Here is a 24,637-nt window from a genome sequence, read left to right as displayed (position 1 = left end):
AATCGCTTGAACCTGGGAGGCGCAGGTTGTAGTGAGCTGAGATCATGCCACTGCACTCCAGCCTGGGCGACAAGAGCGAGACTCCCTCTCAAAAAAAAAAGATAAATGGGACTTTATCAAAATGATAAACATTTATGCTTCAGTGGACACCACTAAGAACAAGAAGTGACAGCCCACAGAATGGGAGAAAATATTTTGTTAATCATGTATCTCACAAATGACTTGTATCTAGAGTATGTGAAGAACATTTACAACTCAATAATAAAAAGACAACCCAATTAAAATGTGGGCAGGGCTGGGTGCAGTGGCTCAAGCCAGTAATCCCAGCACTTTGGGAGGTTGAGGCAGGAGGATGACTTGAGCCCAGGAGTTCAAGAGCATCCTGGGCAACATAGTGAGATCCCATCTCTACAAAAAAAAAAATTAAAAATTAGCTGGGCATGGTAGGTAAAGTGTCTGCTGAGGGGAAGAGGTTTCTTTTTGGGATGATGAAAATGTTTTAAATTGATTGTGGTGATGATTACACAACTGTGTGTGTAGTAAACACTGAGTTGCACACTTTAAATGGGTGAGTTGTATGGAATGTGAATTATATTATAAATACCATATTTATATAATATAAAAATATATAATAATGTAATATATATAATATGTAATATATATATAGATAGAGTCTTGCTCTGTTGCCCAGACTGGAGTGCAGTGGCACAGTCATGGCGCACTACAACCTTGAACTTTTGGGCTCAAGTGGTCCATTTCCCTCGGCCCCTAGAGCAGCTGGGACTACACATGGGTGCCACCTTGCTTGGCTCATTTAAAAAAAAAAAATTATTTTTGAGGCTGAGTCTTGCTCTGTTGCCTAGGCTGGAGTGCAGTGCAGTGGTGCGGTCTCAGCTCACTGCAACCCTCTGCCTTCTAGGTTTAAGTGATTCTCCTGCTTCAGCCTCCCAAGTAGCTGGGACTACAGGAAGGTGCCACCATGCCCAGCTAATTTTTTTTTTTTTTTTTTGAGACGGAGTCTTGCTCTGTCGCCAGGCTGGAGTGCAGTGTGGCGTGATCTTGGCTCACTGCAACCTCCGCCTCCCAGGTTCAAGCGATTTCTCTGCCTCAGCCTCCCAAGTAGCTGGGGCTACAGATGCACGCTACCACACCCAGTCAATTTTTTGTATTTTAGTAGAGATGCAGTTTCACCATGTGGTCTCAATCTCCTGACCCCATGATCCACCTGCCTTGGCCTCCCAAAGTGCTGGGATTACAGGTGTGAGCCACTGCACCCGGCCTAGTTTTTGTATTTTTACCAGAGACAGGGTTTTGCCATGTTGGCCAGGCTGGTCTCGAACTCCTGACCTCAAGTGATCTGCCCTCCTCAGCCTCTCAAAGTGTTGAGATTACAGGTATGAGCCACCAAGCCTGGCCTAAATTTTTTTTTCTGTAGAGATGGGGTCTGGCCTAAAATTTTTTTCTGGAGAGATGGAGTCTCTCAAAAAAAAAAGGCTGGTTTTAAACTGCTGGGCTCCAATGATCCTCCTGCCTCAGCCCCCTGAACTACTGAGATCACAGTCATGAGCTACTGCATCTAGACTTTGAATTATATTTTAATAAAGCCTTTACATTTAAAAAGAGAAAGTGGGACTGTATAATATATATAGAGAGAGTGATAAATATTTTGTGAGAACCAGGTATCACCTGAGGAAATAATTTTAATCATGCCATCAAGAGGAAGGTTGATTGAAGTGAGGCTAAGATAAACCTTCACTTTTTGGTCAGTATACAAAAACCAAAAACCTGGAAAAATCCTTCCTTTAACCCCCCCACCCCCCTCCCCCATACCATGTAATGAAAACAAATGAGAGATACCTGTAAATACTGATGCAAGATAATTTGCGCCAGTTCTCTTTCCTCTTATTGAGTCAAAAGTTGCTGCCAGATTTTATAAAGGCAGGATAGGTGAAATAAATCTCACATGGGGGGGCCAACCCTATCTAAAGTGGCCTTAAAATTCAAGGAGACTTCATTTGCAGCAATTAAAATGAGAACAAAATGTGATTTATAGAGTCATGTATAATTTTAGGCTTTGTTCTAGTTACTCTGGCCATATATCGCTTACCCCTCAAACAATCATTAATTTTATTTATGCATTTTGTGGGTCTAGACTCAGAACAGCGTTCAGTGCTGATGTCTTGACTTTGCTTCATGATGCCTGAGGTCTCAGCAGAAGAAAAGGCTCAGGGCTTGAATCATTTGAAGGCTCACTCACCTGTGCGTTTGGCAATCGATGCTGGTTTGGTTGGTGGACTGAGTTCTTCCTACGATCCTCTCACTGTGGCCTCTCCACATCAGTCTGGGCTTTCTCACAGTATGGCATCTGGGCTCCCAGCGCAAGCATCTGGGAGAGCAAGAGCAGAGCAAGCTATGCCGTCTGTTATCATCTGTCTCCAGAAGACCTGCACTGTACTTCTGCCGCATTCTGTGCAGCGAGGCAGTCACAGTGTCCTGGTCAGATTCACGTGGAAGGAAAGAATCTCTAGATCTTGATGGAGAGGGACAACATACTAGAAGCACATAAAATACTGTTCTAGAAATACTATTGTGGGTGACTTTTTTTTTTTTTTAAGGAAAACACAGGCTGCCACAGACCCATAAGGGGACCTTACAGGCAGCCGGTCCATTTCCTCATTTCCCAGGTGAGGACACTTACGTGCAGAGGCACACCGCATGGCCACAGTCAAGGGGCATGACCACAGTCGTATTCTGTGGTTGGTCAGGCTGGGACAGAAATGCAGCTTTTCTGACTCTAGGCTTGGGTCTTTCTCATGATGCCACCCTACTCCCCTTTCCTAATCATGTAGTTCACTCACTCACCTCGTAAGTGTTCCTCTCCTTGGAGCTTTCTCTGATAAGCAGACAGGCTATCAGGAGCAAGACTAGCAGAGTTCCGGCACGTGCTGGGGGTGCATGTGTTTCCTGTCCTTTTCTCCCTCCATTGTTTTAATTGACCCTAAGTTTTTAAACAGAAGAAGTCCTAGCTGATTGGTATACTATGGCAATACAGTAGAATGGAGTCACTTCCTAGCGTTTGGAAACTAAGTGGTAAATCTAGTTGAGCATTTCTGTTTGCCTTTTTTCAGGTGCTCAGAATTTTGATGTCATACGACTATCAACTTACAGAACAGCCTGCAAATTACGATTTGTACAAAAACGATGCAACCGTGAGTCATTTCTACTCATTTCTGTGATAGCTGGAGAGAGTTCTCAATATTAGAAAAGACTTTAATATCTTTTAGTTATATTGTCATACTAATTGAATTATTTTTTATCTAAAGTATTTGTCAGGATGTAAGCTTTGTAATGGAAGAACTTGTCATTTTACTCCTTTGTCCCTCAAAATGTTTAACAAACAATCATGGAACTAGTTTTGAGGGTGGTGTAGTATTAATGTTCTTTAAATGGGAGAATCGATTTCTCTGTCACTTTTATTAAGGAAATGCTTTATACAAAATGTTTTATACAAAATTAATACAGTTTATCAGCTGCTGGAGGAAAAGTAAAACGATGTTTTTGATAAAGGTATAATTGGAATTGATTTTCTTGATTAAGCTTAATGTAACATGAATCAACCTTTTCTATAAATAATTGCTACCATGTGGATTATAAAATAAAGTGTGTGTCTGTGTATATGTATATGTATGTCTGTGTGTATATACGTAATCTTTCTTCTCTTTATTTCCACGAAGAAGAACTAGCTCATGACAGAATTATTTTACTTTTCTCATGTTTGTGTGTATCAGTGGAAAAAATGTTTTATACAATGGAAAGAATATTAACCTTAGAAATGAAAAACCTTGGTTTTAGACCTGGTTTTGCCATTTATTATAAACAAGTAATCTTGGGCAAATTACATTACATCTGATAACTTCTACCCTACTTTGGGCCGGGCACAGTGGCTCACGCCTGTAATCCCAGCACTTTGGGAGGCCGAGGGGGGCGGATCACGAGGTCAGGAGATTGAGACCAGCCTAGCTAACACAGTGAAACCCCGTCTCTACTAAAAATACAAAAAATAGCTGGGCGTGGTGGTGGGCGCCTGTAGTCCCAGCTACTCCGGAGGCTGAGGCAGGAGAATGGCGTGAACCCGGGAGGCAGAGCTGGCAGTGAGCTGAGATGACACCACTGCACTCTAGCCTGGGTGACAGAGTGACTCCGTCTCAAAAATATATATAAAAAATGAAATAAAATAAAATAAAATAAAATTCTACCCTACTTTAAGTCTTACTCACAAATCTTAACTTAAAATTCTCTCTGAAGAATTTATCATGCCATCCTAGATTGAAGTGATGTTTCTTTCTTCAGTGGTTTCTCAGAGTATTATTTTTTACATTATGGGTTGTGACCCATTAATGCTTCTTGAAATCATTTTGATGGGCTGTAGCCAGAATTAAAAACATTTAATAGGAAAAAAAGGAAGAAAAATAAAATATTAGAATGCAGCTTGTGTGGTAAGGCTAAAACGTGTTCTAAAGGCTAAAACTTTTTAAAAAAAATATAACTAGATGTATGTATGTGTTTGTGTATGTGATGATTTAAATATATTTCTGTGATGATTTAAATATATTTGTATGTCTAGATGTATATATGTGTTTGTGTGTGTATGTGTGTATGTGATGATTTAAATATATTTCTGTGCTTGCGGTCAGAAAGTTCGAAAACCGCTGCCGTAGAGCAACTCATTTTATAATTCTTCCCATAATTATTCTTGGGAAACAGTAGTCTACGTGTGGAGTGTTGAGAGCCTGAGTAGGCTAGTGGCATTAGTAATATAAAGTAAAAGATGGCGTTGTTCTAAAGGTTTTATTTTTTTTTAATAGGTTTTATTTTGTTACCTTTCACATAGGATTCTAGAGTTGATCTGAAAAAATTTTTGAGAATGTATGGGATAAGTAATAGTCAGCTTTCAGCTTTTTCCATATGTACGTTCACTTGTTCCTTCTTTTATTTATTTTTTTTTTTTGAGACAAAGTCTCGCTCTGTCGCCCAGGCTGGAGTGCAGTGGTGCGATCCCCGTTCACTGTAAGCTCCGCCTCCCGGGTTCACGCCATTCTCCTGCCTCAGCCACCCGAGTAGCTGGGACTACAGGTGCCCACCACCACGCCTGGCTATTTTTTTTTGTATTTTTAGTAGAGACGGGGTTTCACCGTGTTAGCCAGGATGGTCTCGATCTCCTGACCTCGTGATCTGCCCGCCTCGGCCTCCCAAAGTGCTGGGATTACAGGCGTGAGCCACCGCGCCCGGCCTTGTTCCTTCACTTTTTATTGAAAGGGTCAATAAACAGTCAATAAACAGAAGAAAATAAACAATTATCTTCACTGCTGAAGAGTCTTCTCATACTCATTCATTGAATATGAATATATTCATGAATCTGTACAAGTTTTTCCATATGTATTTTCAATTGTTCCTTTACTTTTTATTGAAAGGGTCAGTAAACAGAAGAAAATAAACAATTTTCTTTACTGCTAAAGAGTCTTCCCATATTCATTCATTGAATATGAACATATTCATGAATCTGTATAAGAAATATTCTTGGCAGTGTCCATATATGAGAAGATCTGCTTTTTGACCCACTAGTGTTCCCCTGGTCTGTTTGTCTATCCTTCTACCAATACCAGACTGTTCTAATACCACACTGTTTCTTGTAGCAGTAACCACTATTAGAATTTAGTAAATCTAGGTGTCAGGCACAGCAAGTCTTCCTACTTTGCTCTGTTTTTCTTTTTAAGATTCTCTGGGACAGTCTTGTCTTTTTAACATTTGTTTTCATATAAACTTTAGAACTTCTTGCCAATTTCTACTAAAACCAACAAAATAAAGAACTCGCCTGTGTTTTTTTTTCTTCATTTCTTTTTTCAAGTATAATTTACACACAGTAAAATTCCTCTTTTACTGTATGGTCCTGCGGAGATTTTGATTGGGATTGTATTGAATCTGTAAATCAAGTTGGGGAGAATTGACGTATTGCCAGTGTTGAGATTTCCTCCTATGAACATGGGATATGTTCATCCCTAGAGCTATTTAGGTTTTTCATTTCTTTGTAGAGATATTGCACATCCTTCATTGGATTTTTTTTTTTAATTTTTATTTATTTATTTTTTGAATTAGTGTTGCTCTATCGTTTAGGCTAGAGTGCAGTATCGTGATCTTGGCTCACTTCAACCTCCGCCTCCTAGGTTCAAGAGATTCTCCTGCCACACCCTCCCCAGTAGCTGGGACTCTAGGCGCCCACCACCATACCCAGCTAATTTTTGTATTTTTAGTAGAGACAGTTTTGCCATGTTTTCCAAGCTGGTCTTGAACTCCTGGCCTCAAGTGATCCACCTGCCTTGGCCTCCCAAAGTGCTGGGATTACAGGAGTGAGCCACCACGCCCAGCCTTTTCATTGGATTTATTCCTAGGTCTTCAGTGACATGATACTATTATTTTAAAATTCATTGTTATGTTACTGATGTATAGAAATACAGTGATCTTTAGATCTTAATCTTATTTCTAGCAATTGTTCTCGACTCATATTAATTTTTCTGTAGAATCTTTGATTTCTGTGTACATGATTTTCTTATTTCTGAATAATGACAGTTTCAGTTACTCATTTCCAATACACTAATTATTTCTTTATCTGAATATTTATGTCGATTTGGCCTCAAGTACAATAGAAATGAGGACAATGAGCATTCCTTATCTCATTCCCATTATTGGAGCAAAACCTTTCATTTTACTATTAAGTAATATGTTTGTGGCAAGTCCTTTGTAGATAACATTTGTCTTAGCCAGTTTTCTGTTGCTTATAACAGAGTACCTGAAACTGGATGATTTATAAAGGAAGGAATTTATTTTGTATAGTTGTGGAGGCTGGGAGGTCTAAGATTGAGGGGCCATATATGTTGAAAACCATCTTGCGACTGGGGACTCTCTGCAGAGTCTGGAGGTCATGCACACCATCTCATGGTGAGGAGGCTGAGTGTGCTAGTGCAGGTCTCTCTTCCTGTTTTTATAAAGCCACCAGTCCTACTCCCATGATAACTCATTAATTAATTAGTCAATTAATCCTTGAATAGATTAATCCATTCATGAAGGCAGAGCCCTCATGATTCAATCACCTCTTAAAGCCCACCTCTCAATACTGCCACATTGGGGGTTAAATTACATTTCAACATCATTTTTGCAGAGGACAGATATTCAAACTGTGACAACCTTAATCAGATTAAGAAAGTTTCCTGATAGTGTATTTCTTCATTTGTAAAAATAAGGTTTCCTTTAAAAGTTGTCTTTTGATTATGATTTCTAACTTAATTTCATTTTGATCAGAGAGCATGACTCATAGGATTTTAATCCTTTAAAATTTATTGAGATTTGCTTTATGGCTCAGGATATGGTCAATTTTTTTTTTTTTTTTTTTTTTGAGTCAGGGTCTCGTTCTGTGGCCCAGGCTGGAGTGCAGGGGCAAGATCTAGGCTTACTGTGCTTCGCTTCCCAGATTCAAGTGATTCTCCTGCCTCAGCCTCCCGAGTTGCTGGGATTACAGGCAAGAGCCACCACACCTGTCTAACTTTTGTATTTTTAGTAGAGACGGGGTTTCACCATGTTGGCCAGGCTCGTCTTGAACTCCTGATCTCAAGTGATCCTCCCACCTCGGCTTCCCAAAGTGCTGGGATTACAGGCGTGAGCCACTGTGCCCAGCCAAGGATGTGGTCAATTTTTATATGTATCTTTGTATACTTGAAAATAAAGCATATTCTCTCATCAGTGGAGGCTGTACTTCGTGTAGTGCTCATTATGCCTACTTTGTTAGTTGTGAAGTGTAATCGTCTGTATCTGTACTTTTTGAGTGGTATTTGCACTATCACTTACTAAGAGAGGTGAGTTAATATCTCCCACTAAGCTTCTGAATTCCTTTGTGTCCCTTGGAGGTTCTGTTTATTTTTGTTTTATATATTTTGAGACTATTCTATTAGATGTAAATACATGTAAAGTTCCTATATCTTTCTTTATTTTCTTTTTTTTTTTTGACCACAGGATCTCACTTTGTCACTAAGGCTGAAGTACAGTGATGCAGTCATAGCTAACTGCAGCCTTGAACTCCTGGGCTTAGGCAATCCTTCCGCTGTAGCCTCCCCAGTAGCTAAGACTACAGGCGTGTGCCACCATGCCTAGCTAATTAAAAAAATTTTTTTTGTGGAGATGGGATTCCACTATGTTCTCCAGGCTGGTCATGAACTCCTGGCTTCAAGCTAAGCCAGGAGTGGGATTACAGACATGAGCCACTGCATCAAGCTGCTGATATCTTTCTTATGAATTAAAACTTTTTTCATTATTCAGTGACTCTCTTTATCTTTAACAATATGTTTTGTCCCACCATTAAAAAAAATATAAAATTCATATACTATAAAATTTACCCTTTTAGAGTGTATAGTCTTTTCACTGATTTTTAGTATATCCACAAAGTTGTATAACCATCATCACTATCTAATTCTAGAACATTTTCATCACCCCAGAAACAAACCACATACCCATTAATAGTCACTCCACTTTCCCTTCATCTCCCAGCTCTGGCAACTACTAATATACTTTTTTAAAATGGATTTGCCTATGTGGACATTTCATATAAATATAATCTTAGAATATGTGGTCTTAACTGTCTGTTATATTTTACTTAGAATAATATTTTCAGGGTTTATCCATATTGCAGAATATATCAGTACCTCACCCCCCCCCCCTTTTTTTTTTTTTTTGTTTTTTTTTGAGATGGAGTTTCACTTTTGTTGCTCAGGCTGGAGTGCAATGGCATGATCTCGGCTCACTGCAAGCTCCGCCTCCCAGGTTTAAGTGATTTTCCTGCTTCAGCCTCCTGAGTAGCTGGGATTATAGGCATGCGCCACCACACCTGGCTAATTTTGTATTTTTAGTAGAGATGGAGTTTCTCCATGTTGGCCAGGCTGGTTTTGAACTCCCAACCTCAAGTGATCCACCTGTCTTGGCCTCCCAAAGTAGTGGGATTACAGGCGGGAGCCACCATGCCTGGCCACTTCATCCCTTTTTATGATCAAATAATATGCCATTGTATGCATATGCCACATTTTATTTATCCATGTTGATGGACATTTGGTTTGTTTTCACTTTTGGCTATTATGAGTAATGTGCCTATGAACATTTGTACAAGTTTTTGTGTAGACATATGTTTTCAATTCTGTAGGGGTAGAATTGCTGGGTCATATGGGAACTGTGTGTAACTTCTTAAGGAACTCCTGAATTGTTTTCCAAAGCAGCTGCATGATTTTACATTTGCACCAGCAGTTTATACGAGTTTCAACCTCTTTACATCCTCACTGACACTTGTTTTCCATTTAAGTAAAAAGTCTAGCTATTCTAGAGGGTGTGAAGTGGTATGTTATTGTAGTTTTCTCTTGCATTTCCCTAATGACTAATGATGTTGAGCATCTTTTCATGTGCTTGTTGGCTATTTGTGTATCTTCTTTGGATAAATGTCTATTTAAATTATTTGCCCATTTTTAAATTGGGTTGTCTTTTTTTAATTGTTGAATTGTAAGAGTTTTTATATGTCTGGATCCTAGACCCTTGATGGATGCTTGGTTTACAAATTTTTTTTCCATTCTTTGGGGTTGCCTTTTCACTTTCTTGATAGTATCCTTTGAAACACAGACTTTTAAAATTTAAATAAAATGCAATGTATCTCTTTTTTGCTGCCTGTACTTTAAGTGTCTTGTTCCTGATCTGAAGGGCAGAGCTTTCAGTCTTCCCTGATTAAGTATGATGTTGGCATTGGGGTTTCTTGTAGATACCCTTTATCAGGTTGAGGAAGTTTTCTTCTAGTTTTAGTTGTGTTTTTATTATGAAAGGGTATTTGATTTTTCCAAATGCTACTTCTATGTCTGTTGAGTTGATCATTTGGTTTTCCAAGCTCCCCCGCTTTTTTTCCTGTTACAAACAAAGTTACATCACCTTTGTTTTAGTTAGAAATTGTCATCCATTTGTATTTAACCTTTTTTATGTCCTTATGTTTTATACGTATCCCTTGCAAACAGCATATAATTTGATTATTTAAAAAAGTGTGAATTTGTCAGTCTTTGTCTTGTAAGTGGTATGTTAGTATGTTTATAGTTACTGCAGTTGACTGATACATTTGCATCCATATCAGCCATCTTTTCTTGTGCTCTTTGTGCTACTTGTTCTGTGTTTCTTGCCTTCTTTTGGATTGAATAGTTGTATTTTCCTAATTTCAGTTCTTCCCCTAGTTTTTCAGCGTTGGAACATACACTTTCAGGTTTTCTTTACTTGAAAATGTCTTTATTGAACCTTTTTTCTTGAAAGTTTTTTTATACTAGGTATAGAATTTTGTTGGTGGTTTTGATTTCTTTTCAGCACATTAAAATTATTTTGCAGTCTTCTGCTTCTCTTGTTGCTTGAAGTCAGTCAGGCATCATTCTTAATCATTTTTCTTTCAAGGAAATGTCTCTTTTCTGTGTAGTTTAGTATTGTTTACTTTTTTGGTGCACTTAAGAAGTTTTTATGTTCCATCTAGGAATTTTTGTCGTTTTCAAGAGGAGTGTAGACCCAGCTACCGCGCCTACTTTATTACTGGAAATTGAATTTAAAAGAAAGTCAGCCTCTTAAATAATGGAGGAAATATGCAGTAGATAAATTTATTTTTGGCTGAGCTATGAGTTGTTCAGAGCTCTGAGTAGCCTCTAAAGCATATTAATATTTTACTTAATGCAGTTGTATTTGTCTCTCTCTTTAGGTCATAGAGTAAAGTTTCAGTTGTAAAATGTTGCTTTAGTTGCTAGGCTAAAGTAATACAATAAAGCTGACTCAAGGTGATACAGCAAATTTTCAAAAAGGCTAGAAGTTCTTATGAGTAGTTCTTGATCTTCTTCTCAAATTATCCTTTGTTAGGAATTGCGTGGGTCACTATTTGCAGATGCGTGAAATACTAGCTATTTAAATGTGAAGGCTGGAAATAGTTCTTCCCATACCACTGTGGTGGCTCCTTGATGTTGTCTGGGACTGATGTTCTTTATTTGACCACAGAATGTTTTTTCATTGTTGGCTAAAGAGTTTCTTCTCTTTAAACTTAAGAACTAGTTGAGGCCGGGCGCGGTGGCTCAAGCCTGTAATCCCAGCACTTTGGGAGGCCGAGACGGGCGGATCACAAGGTCAGGAGATCGAGACCATCCTGGCTAACACGGTGAAACCCCGTCTCTACTAAAAAAATACAAAAAACTAGCCGGGCGAGGTGGCAGGCGCCTGTAGTCCCAGCTACTCGGGAGGCTGAGGCAGGAGAATGGCGTAAACCCGGGAGGCGGAGCTTGCAGTGAGCTGAGATCCGGCCACTGCACTCCAGCCTGGGCGATAGAGCGAGACTCCGTCTCAAAAAAAAAAAAAAAAAAGAACCAGTTGATAAATTTAAGATTCCTATTGTGAAGGGTAGTACCACACTTTAACATTGTTGACAGTTTATTTTCTTTGTCTTTTAGTTCATCTTGTTGATATCTGGAACATGATTGAAGCCTTCCGAGACAATGGCCTTAATACACTGGACCATACCACCGAGATCAGTGTGTCCCGCCTTGAAACTGTCATCTCCTCCATCTACTATCAGTTGAACAAGCGCCTTCCTTCTACTCACCAAATTAGTGTGGAACAATCTATCAGCCTCCTCCTCAACTTTATGATTGCTGCATATGACAGGCTAGTACCTTACATGCTTACTTCATTTTAAGAACACCTGTCTCTGAGTCATTCTTCTTGCATACTGCCTTGCTAAGGGCTGGCAACTTAGAATCACGGTTAAAAGGGAATTTATCAGCTGGGTGCGGTGGCTCATGCGTGTAATTCCAGCACTTTGGGAGGCCAAGGCGGGCGGACCACAAGATTAGGAGGTGGAGACCATTCTGGCCAACACGGTGAAACCCCGTCTCTACTAAAAATACAAAAAATTAGCCGGGCATGGTGGCACACGCCTATAGTCCCAGCCACTCAGGAGGCTGAGACAGGAGAATCACTTGAACCTGGGAGGCAGAGGTTGCAGTAAGCTGAGATTGCGCCACTGCACTCCAGCCTGGGCGACAGAGTAAGACTCCGTCTTAAAAACAACAACAACAACAAACAAAAAACAGGAAAATTTTTCAGTGTAAGCCCCTCTAGAAACTGGTTCACAGTGACTTACTGTCCTACAGTATGTCGTATATTAAACTCTGGAATATTGTGGAGAATCACAATGTTTGAGATGTATTGTTTGGGAAAATTATAGATACCTTAATACAGCTGTTCTCTAGCTCGTGAAAAATGCTAAGTTTTAAATTTGATTATGGGGCTATTTGACTTCTAAGGCTCCTCTTTCTTTTTTCTTCTATGCCTAGTTTGTTCAGAAGGCTAATCTGTACTCTGTAACATCAAATACTGGACTATAGTAACTGATTTTCTCTCTCTTTCTTCTTTTTTTGAGACGGAGTTTCTTTCTTGTTGCCCAGGCTGAAGTGCAATGGCGTGTGAGCTCCACTCACTACTGCCTCCTGCCTTCTGGGTTCAAGCAATTCTCCTGCCTCAGCCTTCCAAGTAACTGGTATTACAGACATGTGCCACCACGCCCAGCTAATTTTGTATTTTTAGTAGAGACAAGGTTTCTCCATGTTGGTCAGGCTGATCTCGAACTCCCGACCTCTGGTGATCTGCCCACCTCGGCCTCCCAAAGTGCTAGGATTACAGGCGTGAGCCACTGCACCCGACCAAACTGATTTTCTCTTTATGTCTAGGAACCTATTTGAAATTTTTTCATTGCAGAACATAGTTTAGTAGATCTTAAAACAAAAAAAGAAAACTATTTAAATGTACTCCAATTGAAACGGACACTATTTGCTGCACTTATATTCATCGATAATTAAGTTGGTATTGTAAACAATGAAACAAAATTGTAAAGCACAGATTTTTGATTGTGGAAGTACAGAGGTTAAATGGTGATGTTCTGCGAACCAAGAGTTCTAGTTTCTGCTATACTCTTGGCCATCTGATTTGAATGGATTGTCTCTGCTTCATTTTTTGCTGTCTGTAGACCTTCTTTGAGTTCATACATTTGTAAAATGCTATTAATTATATCTTATAATAGGGAGGGGTCTGTTAATTAGTGGTAAAACTATGGAAATGTCAAAGCCAAATCAGAATTTAAGCAGTCACTAAATTCACACCATTTTTATAAGCTGTTATCAAATTAGACATTGTATCCTTTTAATAGAAAATTATTAAAGAAATTTACTTATTTTTTTGAGATGGGGTCTTGCTATGTTTCCCAGTCTGGTCTCAAGCTAGTGGGCTCAAATAGTCTTCCTTCCCCAGCCTCTCTAGTAGCTGGCATTACAGGTGTGCACCACTGTGCCCAGCAGAAATCTTAATTTTAAAAATAAGAGTGTATAAGTGATGTTAGTCCCAGAATTCTAATGCCATTTTTTAGTAATTTAAGTTAGTGACTCTATAAGTTAATTTTTTCCTGCCCAAGAACTGGCTTTTTGTTTCAAAACCCTTAGGAAACATTGTTATTCTGTGATAGGTAAGCAGCACCTTTTCATGACACTGACTCACTCAATAAATCAATTCACGGATCACACAACACAAATTAACTCAAGAAACAATATTTTTTAAAGTCAGAAATAAAAACCATCTTACTCTCTAAAAATGGTCAAGCAGAGATTAAAATCTTGGATTCCGTAATTATGTCAAGTAAGTTAAATACTATGGCGCTTTAGCCTACTGGGTTGCTCTAACAAAACGCCATAAACTGGGCACTCTATCAACAACACAGATTTATTTCTTACAGTTCTGGAGGCTGGGAAGTTCAAGATCAAGGTAGATTCTGTGTGTGGGGAGGGCCTGCTTTCTGGATCCTAGATGGCACCTTTTTGCGGTATCCTCACATGACAAAGGGGGCAAAGAGTTCTCTGGAACCTCTTTTATAAGGGCACTAATCCCGTTCATGAGGACGCCCTCATGACCTAATCATCTTCAGAAGGTCCCACCTTCTAATACCGTACCTTGGGGGTTAGGATTTTAATGTGTGAATTTTGGGGGAATACAGACATTCAGGTTATAGCATATGGCTAAAGAGGGGAGAGGAAGGAAGAGGACAGAGATGGCCAAAAGGAGAATGGGAAGACCAAACTTAGAAGCAGAAGGTACAAGGATATCCTGGGCCATATTCAGAGAAGGATAGACACATACAGAGAGACAATGAGAATAAATGGACAGTGAATCAGATGAAGGCAGATGTGTAGAAACACATACCGAAAATAGCTAGCAAAAAAAAAAAAAAAAAAAAGAGTGAGTTAAGAAGATTAGTGGTATAGTATGTTATTAGTGAGTTGGGTAATTTTTACTTTGATACATTTAAAACATTGACCATGGTATCAGAATAAATGATCACATCTTTACTACCTTTGAAACCTTTATATGATAGAGCTTATTTGGCTATCTAGAAGTTTAAAATTGACCTTCTTGTGTTGGAAAAAAAGAAAGAATCTGGTTATCAGAATGTTAATTTTGAAAACTTTTGTCATTAAATACTTCAAATGTTAGTCTTTTTATTGATTGGCCGCTTTATTACTTAGGCTGGAGAGTTCCTTTTATACATAGACAACCTATTTATTTATTTTAATTGAGCCTTCCAGCCTTTGTATTTCATAATTCCATAAGGTTAAAATTTGAAAGCAAAAATTATTTAATCTTCTCTCACCTCCAAATTTATAGTCCCCGTGTTTGGCCAGATGATTTCTGTTTATTATAATAATAGAGGATAAGACCCTGAAACAAGAGTCAGGAACAAACAGGGTCTAAGACTTTTCCTTAAGTATTTTCTTAAGACCTAATTTTTTTAATACTGAGAGTTCTGAATATGTTATATTTTGATAATTAAAAACATTGAAAAACACAGAAACCAGTATTTACAAAACACCTGGGCCTGGATGTAGAATCTTAGTGAAAGCCAGAAGGAGTTGTGAAAACACTGATAGCTGCATTTTCTCCCTCTCAGTTTCTCCAGTACAATACTACTGGTAGTCATACAGTCTGGTGCAAAGGTGCAACAAAGGTGCTTTGACCAATATAATAAGGATATCCCAATTCCCAGCATGTAAGGAGGTCTTCCTTACTCTTCTATAGCTAAGCCAATTTCACCCTTTAAGGTTTGTTACTTACAAATCCTCTATTTCCAACCTTTGTATTCGTCCATTGTCTTTAGCTGTAAGTAGTAGAAAGCCTACCCACATGGCCTTTTTATAAGAACATGGGTATAGGCTGACAAACTGAGGGGTCCAGAGGCAGGCCAGCCCCTCATCATGGTTGCATCAGAGCTCTGGCTTCATTTCTTTGCGTGGCTTTGCCCTCTTCTTGTATCAGCTCCATCCTTAGGCTGACTTCACAAAATCTCTGTAAGCAGCTTCTACTAAATGTCTCCTCTTTGAAGTTGAGGTTAAGGAAGAGTTGGCTTCTATGAACACCAAGCAGAAGTACCCTTCTTTTAGACACCCATGACGCAGCCTCAGGAGGCTCCTGACACCGTGTGCCCAAGGTGGTCAGAGTACAGCTTGCTTTTATGCATGTTAGGAAGACATGATGCATCAATCAGATACACTTAAGATTTACATTGGTTTGATGTGGAAGGGTGGGACAACTTGAAGAAGGACAGGGAGCTTCCAGGTCATAGGTAGATTTAAACATATTCTGATTGGCAATTGGTTGAAAGAGTTATGATGAAGAGTTGTGGAGAGCTAGGTTTTATCACACAGATAAAGCCTCCAAGTAGCAGACTGTAGAGAGAATAGACTGTAGACGTTTCTTCTCAGACTTAAGGTCTGTGTTGATGTTAATGCTGGAGGGTATCATGAGGCATGTGCATCCCCAGCTTCCCATGCTGGCCTTAACCAGCCTTTGTGGTTAAATTTCAGAGTGCCCTGGCCCAGGAGGGAGTCCACTCAGATGGTTGCAGGGAGCCTTTGAATTTTATTTTTGGTTTACACTTACAATCTAATATCTAGATTTCCTGTGGTTCTTTTTGTACTATTTGTTGTTTCTGGTTTTCATTCATGATGTTTTATTTCCTATTTGCTTTGTTATTTTTTATTATAGGCTGAACATTATATAGCAAAATTATTTTTATTATATACCAAATATTATATTGCAGAATTATTTGCAGGGATACTTTGAGGCCTAGGATGATGTTTTCTTCCAGAAAGGATGTATGTTTACCTCTGCCAGGTGCCCCGAGACCTTAACAATCCAGGATCACCTCAATTCAGTTTCTGATTCAGTACCTGTGAGGACCTGTTTACTTCTGGACACTATTACCTTTAGGTGAAGCTTTTGGGCTCTCAGCCCAAAGTAATAGGAGAGTAGGGTAAGCAGGACCACGTGTCCCACCAAGGGACCCCTTCTGCCTTGGCAAATCCAAGCCTCCATGTCTTTTTCCTTGCCCACAGTACCATCAAAAAATTACTCTATACTTCAGCAATTTTGCTTCCCCCTCTGGAATCAAATCACTTACATGGAAAAAGCGATTTCATCCATTGCACTCACTTTCCTGGGCATCCAGCCTCTCCTGCATTTGGTACCTTCAATTGTTAGTTCTCAACAATTTATAATCAAGGAGATTTTTGAAAACTTTCCCCATCTTTCCTTTTTTGCTCAGAGGAAGAGTTGATCAGAATCACCTAGTGTGCTATTACCAGAAGCTCATTATTTCTTCAAATTTCCTCTGTTTTTGTTTTCTCTTTTTCTGACTGTTGGCATTTCTACCTCTTTCCTCTTTATCTATTAGTGTTCCTCACATATAGCTTAATTTCTTTAGCGTTGTTTCCTTTTAGAAGAGTTTATTGATCTGCCTTTCTGCTCATTAATTTGTTCTTCCTCTGGAGCCATCCTACTGTTTATTCCATCTGTTATTTCTTTAGCTATTGTATTTTCCATACATAATATATCTGATTTATTCTTTTTTGGGATTTGTGGTTCTTGTTTCGTATTGTCTTTTTAAACATGTTTATTCTTGGTTTTAAATTCCATTTGTTCTAGTACTTATGCTTCCAAACCTCGTATATGTTGTTCTGTTTTGTTTTGTTTTTCTAAGTAGTTGTATCCCTGTGTCTAAGGACTAGCCAAGGAGTGGACGTTTGCTGAGCAAGTCGGCAGAACTTGGACATGTGGGCTAGAGTGTCCACATGCGTGCATAAGTCCTTTCAAATATGGGGTGTGCTGGAGGTGGGAAGAAAAGGGGATTAGGTTCTTCCCATGTGGGAGTATGGGGTGCCTTACAGTTCTAAATTTGAATATGACATTGCTGGTCATTATAAAGACATGTTAGTCAAGGTACAAAGATAGAAATATATATATATTTATTTATTTTTCTGTCATCCAGGCTGTAGTGCAGTGGCGCAATCTTGGCTCACTGCAACCTCCACCTCCTGGGTCCAAGCGATTCTCATGCCTCAGCCTCCCGAGTAGTTCAGACTACAGGCGTACGCCACCACGCCTGGCTGATTTTTGTATGTTCAGTAGAGATGGGGTTTTGCCATGTTGGCTAGGCTGGTCTCAAACTCCTGGCCTCAAGTGATCCACCCAACTTGGCCTCCCAAAGTGCTGGGATTGTATACTGCCATGAGCCACCGCACCCAGCCAAATTTCTCTTATACTTTATTTCTGACTGTTGAATCTTATTTTTCCCTCTAATGTATTTCATCCATTTCTGTTTTACAAATGAGTCTGTGGCCTTTACCAAAAGTGTTGGTTCAGAGATAGAATGAAGTTTCACCTTAAAAATAGAACAAACTGGTAAAAAAAAAAAAAAAAAATGTATCTAATGAAACTAGGTTTAGATAAAATCTGTGAAATACATCTAAATCTAAAAAATACGAAATATAGTATTGAACACATCATTTAAAGGCCTAGGGTTATTGTTTACCATCTGCAATAACACTCAGTAGAAAACATACTTGCTAATTTGAACAATCGAAAGATTCCTTTGGTATAAAGATACTTATATAATTTATGATGGATTTATATGAAAAAATTCCTGTGTAGTTTGCAAATGTGGCTAACAACCATTTAAAAATGTTGGTTTAGGCCAGGCACAGTGACTCATGCCTGTAATCCCAGCACTTTGGGAGACCGAGGCGGGTAGATCACCTGAGGTCGGGAGTTCGAGACCAGCCTGAGCAACATGGAGAAACCCCATCTCTATTTAAAAAAAACAAAAAAAAAAATACGAAAAATTAGCCAGGCGTGGTGGTGCATGCCTGTAACCCCAGGGAGGCTGAGGCAGGAGAATCACTTGAACCCAGGAGGTGGAAGTTGCAGTGAGCCGAGATCACACTATTGCACTCCAGCCTAGGCAGTAAGAACAAAAGAACAAAACTCTGTCTCAAAAAAAAAAAAAAGTTGGTTCAGCAGTTTAATTTGAATCCATTTAAAAAATTAAATTGTGGCCGGGGCGGGGGGGCGGGCGCCTGTAGTCCCAACTCTCGGGAGGCTGAGGCAGGAGAATGGTGTGAACCTGGGAGGCGGAGCTTGCAGTGAGCTGAGATCCGGCCACTGCACCCCAGCCTGGGCGGCAGAGCGAGACTCCGTCTCAAAAAAAAAAAAAAAAAAAAGTTATATTGTTCCCCCTTAATACTGAATGTTTAAAACAAAACAATACAAAACAAAGCAGAAACAAACCAGTCCATTTAAAATAAAAGCAAATGTCTTCCATAAATTCTTAATCTGCCCAGCCTAGCATATTATGGAATAGATGTTGCTGAAAAAAGATAATATTAGGTTACAGTCTTCTTCATTAGTGATTTTTAAACAGAACTGTAATTTCCTGGGAGGCACAGACATTTCATGTGTTGGTGTACAGTATTTATTTACATCCCTGCTTGTTTTTAGAAGAATTCAGGATCATGAGAAAAAAGCCAGCCAAGTAAGACCAGAGTCCTAGTGCTGAGTGGGAAAATTTTCCACCGTTGTAGCACATTTAACTTTTCTTTTTTTTAAGAGACAAGGTCTTACTCTGTCACCCAGGCTGGAGTACAGTGGCATGATCATAGCTCACTGCAACTTTGAACTCCTGGGCTCAAGCGATTCTCCTGCTTCAGCCTCCAGAGTGGCTAGGACTACTGGGTGCATGCCATCATGCTTGGCTATTTTCTTTTTCTTTTTAAAATTTCAGAGCTATTTCTCAATGTGAACAGGCTAATTATTGTATTTTTTATTTTTTGTAGAGATGGGGTCTTGCTTTGTTGCCCAGGGTGGTCTTGAACTCTTTGCTTAAAGGAATTCTCCTGCCTCGGCCTTCCAGAGTCTTGGGATTACAAGCATGAGCTACCACACCGGCCATCCATCACTTCCTTACTCTTTGTCTTGTAGCTTTTCTTCCAAGAGAAGTCATGAGTTTGTGCTAATTTGCAAACAAGAATCTTCTGAATTCAGAATATGCAGACTTGCAAGGGGTTTTACCATTAGCTAATATTTCAGAAATTTTTTTTGTTTATTCTTCTGTGCTTCTTTTCTTTTTATTTATTTATTTTTAAAAGAAAGGGCAGGAGGAATACTTTTTCTGAGTGTGTTTCTTTTTCCTTGCCTTTGTTTTTTTCTGAAACAGAGGAGAGAAGTAGTAACAAGTCCAGAGACTTCTGTCCGTTCAGTACCTCACTTCGAAATTAATCTGATCAAGACACTGTTTCATCATGTAACTTCCCACTTCAGAAACCTTCAAAGAATCCCTGTGGTTTTGAATTAAGCTCACACTCCTCCCTTTGGTTTAATGATAACACTGCTTACCTCCCTGCCTACACCAACCTCTAATTACGCTCCTGGAGACACTCTTCTTTTCCAATATGACATGCTCGTTTTCCTCAGACAAATGCCATGAGTTTTGTTCCCTTTCAGCTCCCTCATCTGTCTGGGATTACCCAGTCTCCTTTTGTTCTGTCCAAATCCTGTCTGTTTCTGAGGATTCAACCCAGGTTTTTATTTTATTTTATTTATTTATTTTTGAGACGGAGTCTCACTGTGTTGCCCAGGCTGGGGTGCGGTGGCGCAATCTCAGCTCACTGCAACCTCCGCCTCCCAGGTTCAAGCGATTCTTCTGCCTCAGCCTCCTGAGTAGCTAGGATTACAGGCACGCACCACCACACCCGGCTAATTTTTGTATTTTTAGTAGAGATGGGGTTTCACCATGTTGGTCAGGCTGGTCTCAAACTCCTGACCTCCTGATCTGCCCACCTCTTCCTCCCAAGGTGCTAGGATTACAGGCGTGAGCTACTGCGCCCGGCCTCCACCCAAGTTTTTACCTACTGTGTAGCCTGCCTTATTATCACCAATCCCATTTTAATCCTTTTGATGACTTATAGTTCTTGTTTATATTATTATTTTGGCCTTTAATTACATAATGTTGTAAACTTCTTGTAAGTGTTCAAAATGGAATGGACGTCCTTGAGAGCAGAGATTCTGCTTATATTTCTTTCATTCCTCAATTAGTATAACGCTAGATTATTTATAAATGTTTATAAGATTGAAATGAAAAGCAGCAGGCATTCTGATTGTGATAAAATGGAATAATATTCTAAGCTGATTTTACTTGATTAAAGCTGTTTGACATTTGCCAAATGGATTCTTGATTTGCAGTTGATTATTGCAACATCCTTACACTGTGAAGTTTTGTAAATTAAGATTAATTGGCAGAATCCGAGTTTTTGAAAATCAAAGAGAGATGCTCTTATTACTTTTAGCTACATACGATAATCGGACTGGTAATAGTGTTTCTGAAGTTGAAGTCTGTTTCTGTGTGAGAAATTTATGGTTGGCAGCATCCACAATCATTTGCTAAAGAGATAGAAACAGCTTGTGTTCTTAAGTACAAAATACTACCCGTAGTCTTGTTTTCACAAGTATTAATTTGAATAGCAAACCCCTGCTAGATAGTGTAAAGCTAGAATCATCATCCAGATTAAGTTAGTTTTAAATATTGAAAGGCAGAATTTGAGACCTTACTGACCTGGAACGAATGATTTCCCATCCTCAGGGAACAGGTGGGGACTTCAGAGGCTTCAGAAGGTACCTGCATGTTAAAACATAACAGCGTTTATTCAGGATGACTCATTGTCTGCTTAGCTTGGCACAGAGCTAATAATGGTGTTTTCTCAGTGTTGGATAATAACTCTTTTTAGAAGTCATGTGCATAGTTTATTGTCAGACTGTAAAATGATAGGGCTGTGGAAATGAATCATGCAGAGAAGGCTGAGAAAGAGAATCATCATGTCCCTTACTGAAGGAGGACATTCTCTGGAGGGCTTCTATTTGAGTGGGGTTAAAATAACAAGTTTCTTCTGTCTTAACCATCTCAACAAATATTACCTGTTTATCTTTTCATCTTAGTGTCTTGACAGAGGGGTTAGTATTCACTGTTAATTGCATTATATTTCAAATGTTGACCTACCAATCAACTCTGTAGCTCTCGTAGGCCAGATTTGAAGTGAGTAACATTATTTGTGATGAAACCAGGTTAAATATCTTTTCCAAATCTTGTTTGAAAAGAATTGATTCTGGTATAAACTTGGACTTTTACATTGGAAGTAGTGAAAACATGGACATTGGTGAGGACATGTGCTGTGGCCAGGGGCAGCTAATTATTCAGTTTTAAGTATAACTTGACCAGTGTATACAGAATAATTTCAGATGTCTTGTGTGAAGGACCAAGAATGAGTTCTTCCAAGAAGAAGGAATCAGTTAGATAAAGAACAAAGTCGGGCAGTATCAGGGTGCTGAGTAGCTGCAGTTTTCTCTCTGCTTGCCTCTAGTTGTAGAGGAAGAATGCTGGGGCTCTAAAGAAATATTAGAAAAGCAAAGGTGATGCTTCCTCTTGGCCTTGTTTGGAGGCAGTTGTAGGAAGTTAGGCTTAAAGTAGACTGAGGGGTTTCAGTGCCAAGAAAAGCATTCTGCACAGAGGAGTCACTGCTGACGTTTGGCCTGCAAAACAATCAGTTGAGAGAAAGGAGCTAAGTTTTTTTTTCTTTTTGAAGGGAAAAATATAAGTAACATGATTTGTGGAAGTAAGGATGTAGAGACTACCCCTTCATTAATTTTATCGGATAACTATTTCTTTATGCCAAGTTATACTGGAATTTTAAAGTATAAATTTCCAAGTGATACTGGAATTTTAAAATTTTATACTGGAATCTTTAATAAGTTTCTTTTTAAATTTTTTATTGAGACAGGGTCTTGTTCTGTCGCCCATGCCGAAGAGCAGTGGTGTGATCTTGGCTCACTGTAACCTCCACCTCCTGGGTTCAAGTAATTCTACTGCCTCAGCCTCCCGTGTAGCTGGAACTACAGGCACCCATCACCACACCTGGCTGATTTTTGTATTTTTATTAATACAGTTTGAGGCTGGTCTCAAACTCCTGGTCTCAAGTGATCCGCCTGCATTAGCCTGCCAAAGTGCTGGGGTTGCAGGCGTGAGCCACCACGCCTGGCTTCTTTAATAAGTTTCTGTAACTGTATTTAAATATACAATTATAACTTTTGTGTATGTTTTTGTTTATATTAATATTTCCTTTTGAATAGTGTGTAAACCTTTTGATAGCACAAGCTGTGAACCTAAAGTGGTAAATGATAAGTGATATGAATGGGGAAGACTGGTTAGTAATTAAGACCTAAGCCCACTGCCCCATTCTCAGGATGCGTACTTACTTATGAGTGTATTCTTTTTTTTTTTTGAGATGGAATCTCACTCTGTCGCCCAGGCTGGAGTGCAGTGGCAGGATCTCAGCTCACTGCAAGCTCCGCCTCCCGGGTTCACGCCATTCTCCTGCCTCAGCCTCCCGAGTAGCTGGGACTACAGGTGCCTGCCACCGCGCCCGGCTAGTTTTTTGTATTTTTTAGCAGAGATGGGGTTTCACCGTGTTAGCCAGGATGGTCTCGATCTCCTGACCTCGTGATCCTCCCGTCTCGGCCTCCCAGAGTGCTGGGATTACAGGCTTGAGCCACCGTGCCCGGCCGAGTGTGTTCTTAAACATAAAGATTCACTAAGTATTTTCCCCAAATCTCTCTTGTCTGTAAATTCATCCCGCTCACGTTTACTATGATCCTTAATCTCAGATTCTACTTTTACCTGAACTTAAAACTCCTTCCACTCTGCTTATATAGTCTGTTTATCCTATTCAGTTACACATTGACGCTCTGATGCATATCCCCTGACACTTAATAAAGCCTGTGATGTTAAGCACACATACATTTGTCCACCTGAAAATGCATACAGGCAGAGGGAAGAGAAGATTCGTGGTTTGTTGGGTGGGAGATTATGTGTGGAGATTTCTACGTGGCTGTTGTGAATAAGAAAAATGGTTTAACAGTGGATCTCAGAGGTGATATGTTAAGGGACCACACATTACTGGCAATACTTAGTTGAGGGGTTAATGAGTCTTTTTTTACTATAAATAGCCTGCTCTAGATTATTCTGTAAATTAACAGATTCCTTCATAAGAGACCAGCCATTGAGACTAGTAATAATATTAATGAATGGAAAAGAATACAAATGTTTTAGTGCTGATCCAGGTTAATTGAGAATTATATCTGTTACTCTGTATTTGAATATGAGAATCTCTGAATCTAGGACTAATATTTACAACAGGGTTGAATCAAAGGATATTTTGAATAAGGATGCAACGTATTGTAAAATATTAGTGTTTCTAGAAACATTTAGAAGATTAAGAAAATGTTGTACGAGTGCTAATTATTATCATAATATAGAGAAGTAAAGATATCATAGTACCCATGAAGATCCATTGGGTAATGTTCATGGATGAGTATTAATGAGATAAGTCTCTTTTTGTGAAGAGTTGGAAGTATGACCTGCTAGTATGCTGGACTCTGCCATACTTTCCTGTCTGTCTGCATAGATAGCAACAGTTCCTTCTCTGCAGCAAGGAATAGATAACAGTTCTGTCTCTTTGAAGGAAGAGAGATTTGGAGCCAGAAAGATTTACACAAATGCAGTGTGATTAATTTTCTGTAATCTTTTATTATGTCCTTTGATTTATCATCGCCAACAAAATAAAAGCTAAAGTCTTACTGTTGCATTCAAAGCTCTATGTTGGTGGTTTTCAGCTCTGGATGCATATGAAAATAGCACAAGGGACTTTTTCAACATAACAAGAACAGGATGGAGTTTAGGCATCTGAATAGTAACTTTATTCTCATACCTTACTGAGGATTTGCATGGGTTTAGAACTCTAAAAATACACAAGAAATGATCTTGTTGATTTCTACGGAAATACCCTATTGTGAATTCAATTGGGATTTGCGAAATGATAAGAAATATACATGTTGGTCTCTGCCCTCAGTCCCTGGCACAGAGCCCCTGAGACCCTTGTAATTTCCTGAGTCATAGGGGTTGTAGGAGAATCTTTTGTTCTAACGTTTGATCTCTGCCCAGGTTCCTGAGACAGAGCTCCTGATACCCCCTTGTAGATAGGTTGTAGAATCTTTGTTCTAGTATTTGGACTTTGACCCCAGTTCTTTACCCTGAACTCCTAAGACCTTTGTAATTTCCTGAGTG

At 39.3% G+C, this 24,637-nt stretch overlaps 1 protein-coding gene across 48 annotated transcripts in view; it reads left to right on the top strand.

Moving 5' to 3' along the window:
- The window catches only part of DTNB (dystrobrevin beta), a 311,592-nt gene that overhangs the window by 46,996 nt on the left and 239,959 nt on the right, over nucleotides 1-24,637 (top strand). For all 48 annotated transcript variants that reach the window (XR_002516573.2, XR_001893946.3, XM_017947357.3 and 45 more), the window contains exons 3-4: nucleotides 3,129-3,209; nucleotides 11,541-11,754. Coding sequence is in view for 45 of the 48 variants with exons in the window: in XM_017947357.3 (XP_017802846.1) it covers nucleotides 3,129-3,209; nucleotides 11,541-11,754 (295 nt within the window). In the remaining 3 variants the exon portion in view is untranslated. The remainder of the gene's footprint in view (nucleotides 1-3,128; nucleotides 3,210-11,540; nucleotides 11,755-24,637) is intronic.

The sequence above is a fragment of the Papio anubis genome, chromosome 14 (assembly GCF_008728515.1).
Source record: "Papio anubis isolate 15944 chromosome 14, Panubis1.0, whole genome shotgun sequence".
Classification (NCBI taxonomy): domain Eukaryota; kingdom Metazoa; phylum Chordata; class Mammalia; order Primates; family Cercopithecidae; genus Papio; species Papio anubis.
Note: the sequence above shows the minus strand (reverse complement) of the source record. Positions and strands in the feature narration are given on the sequence as shown.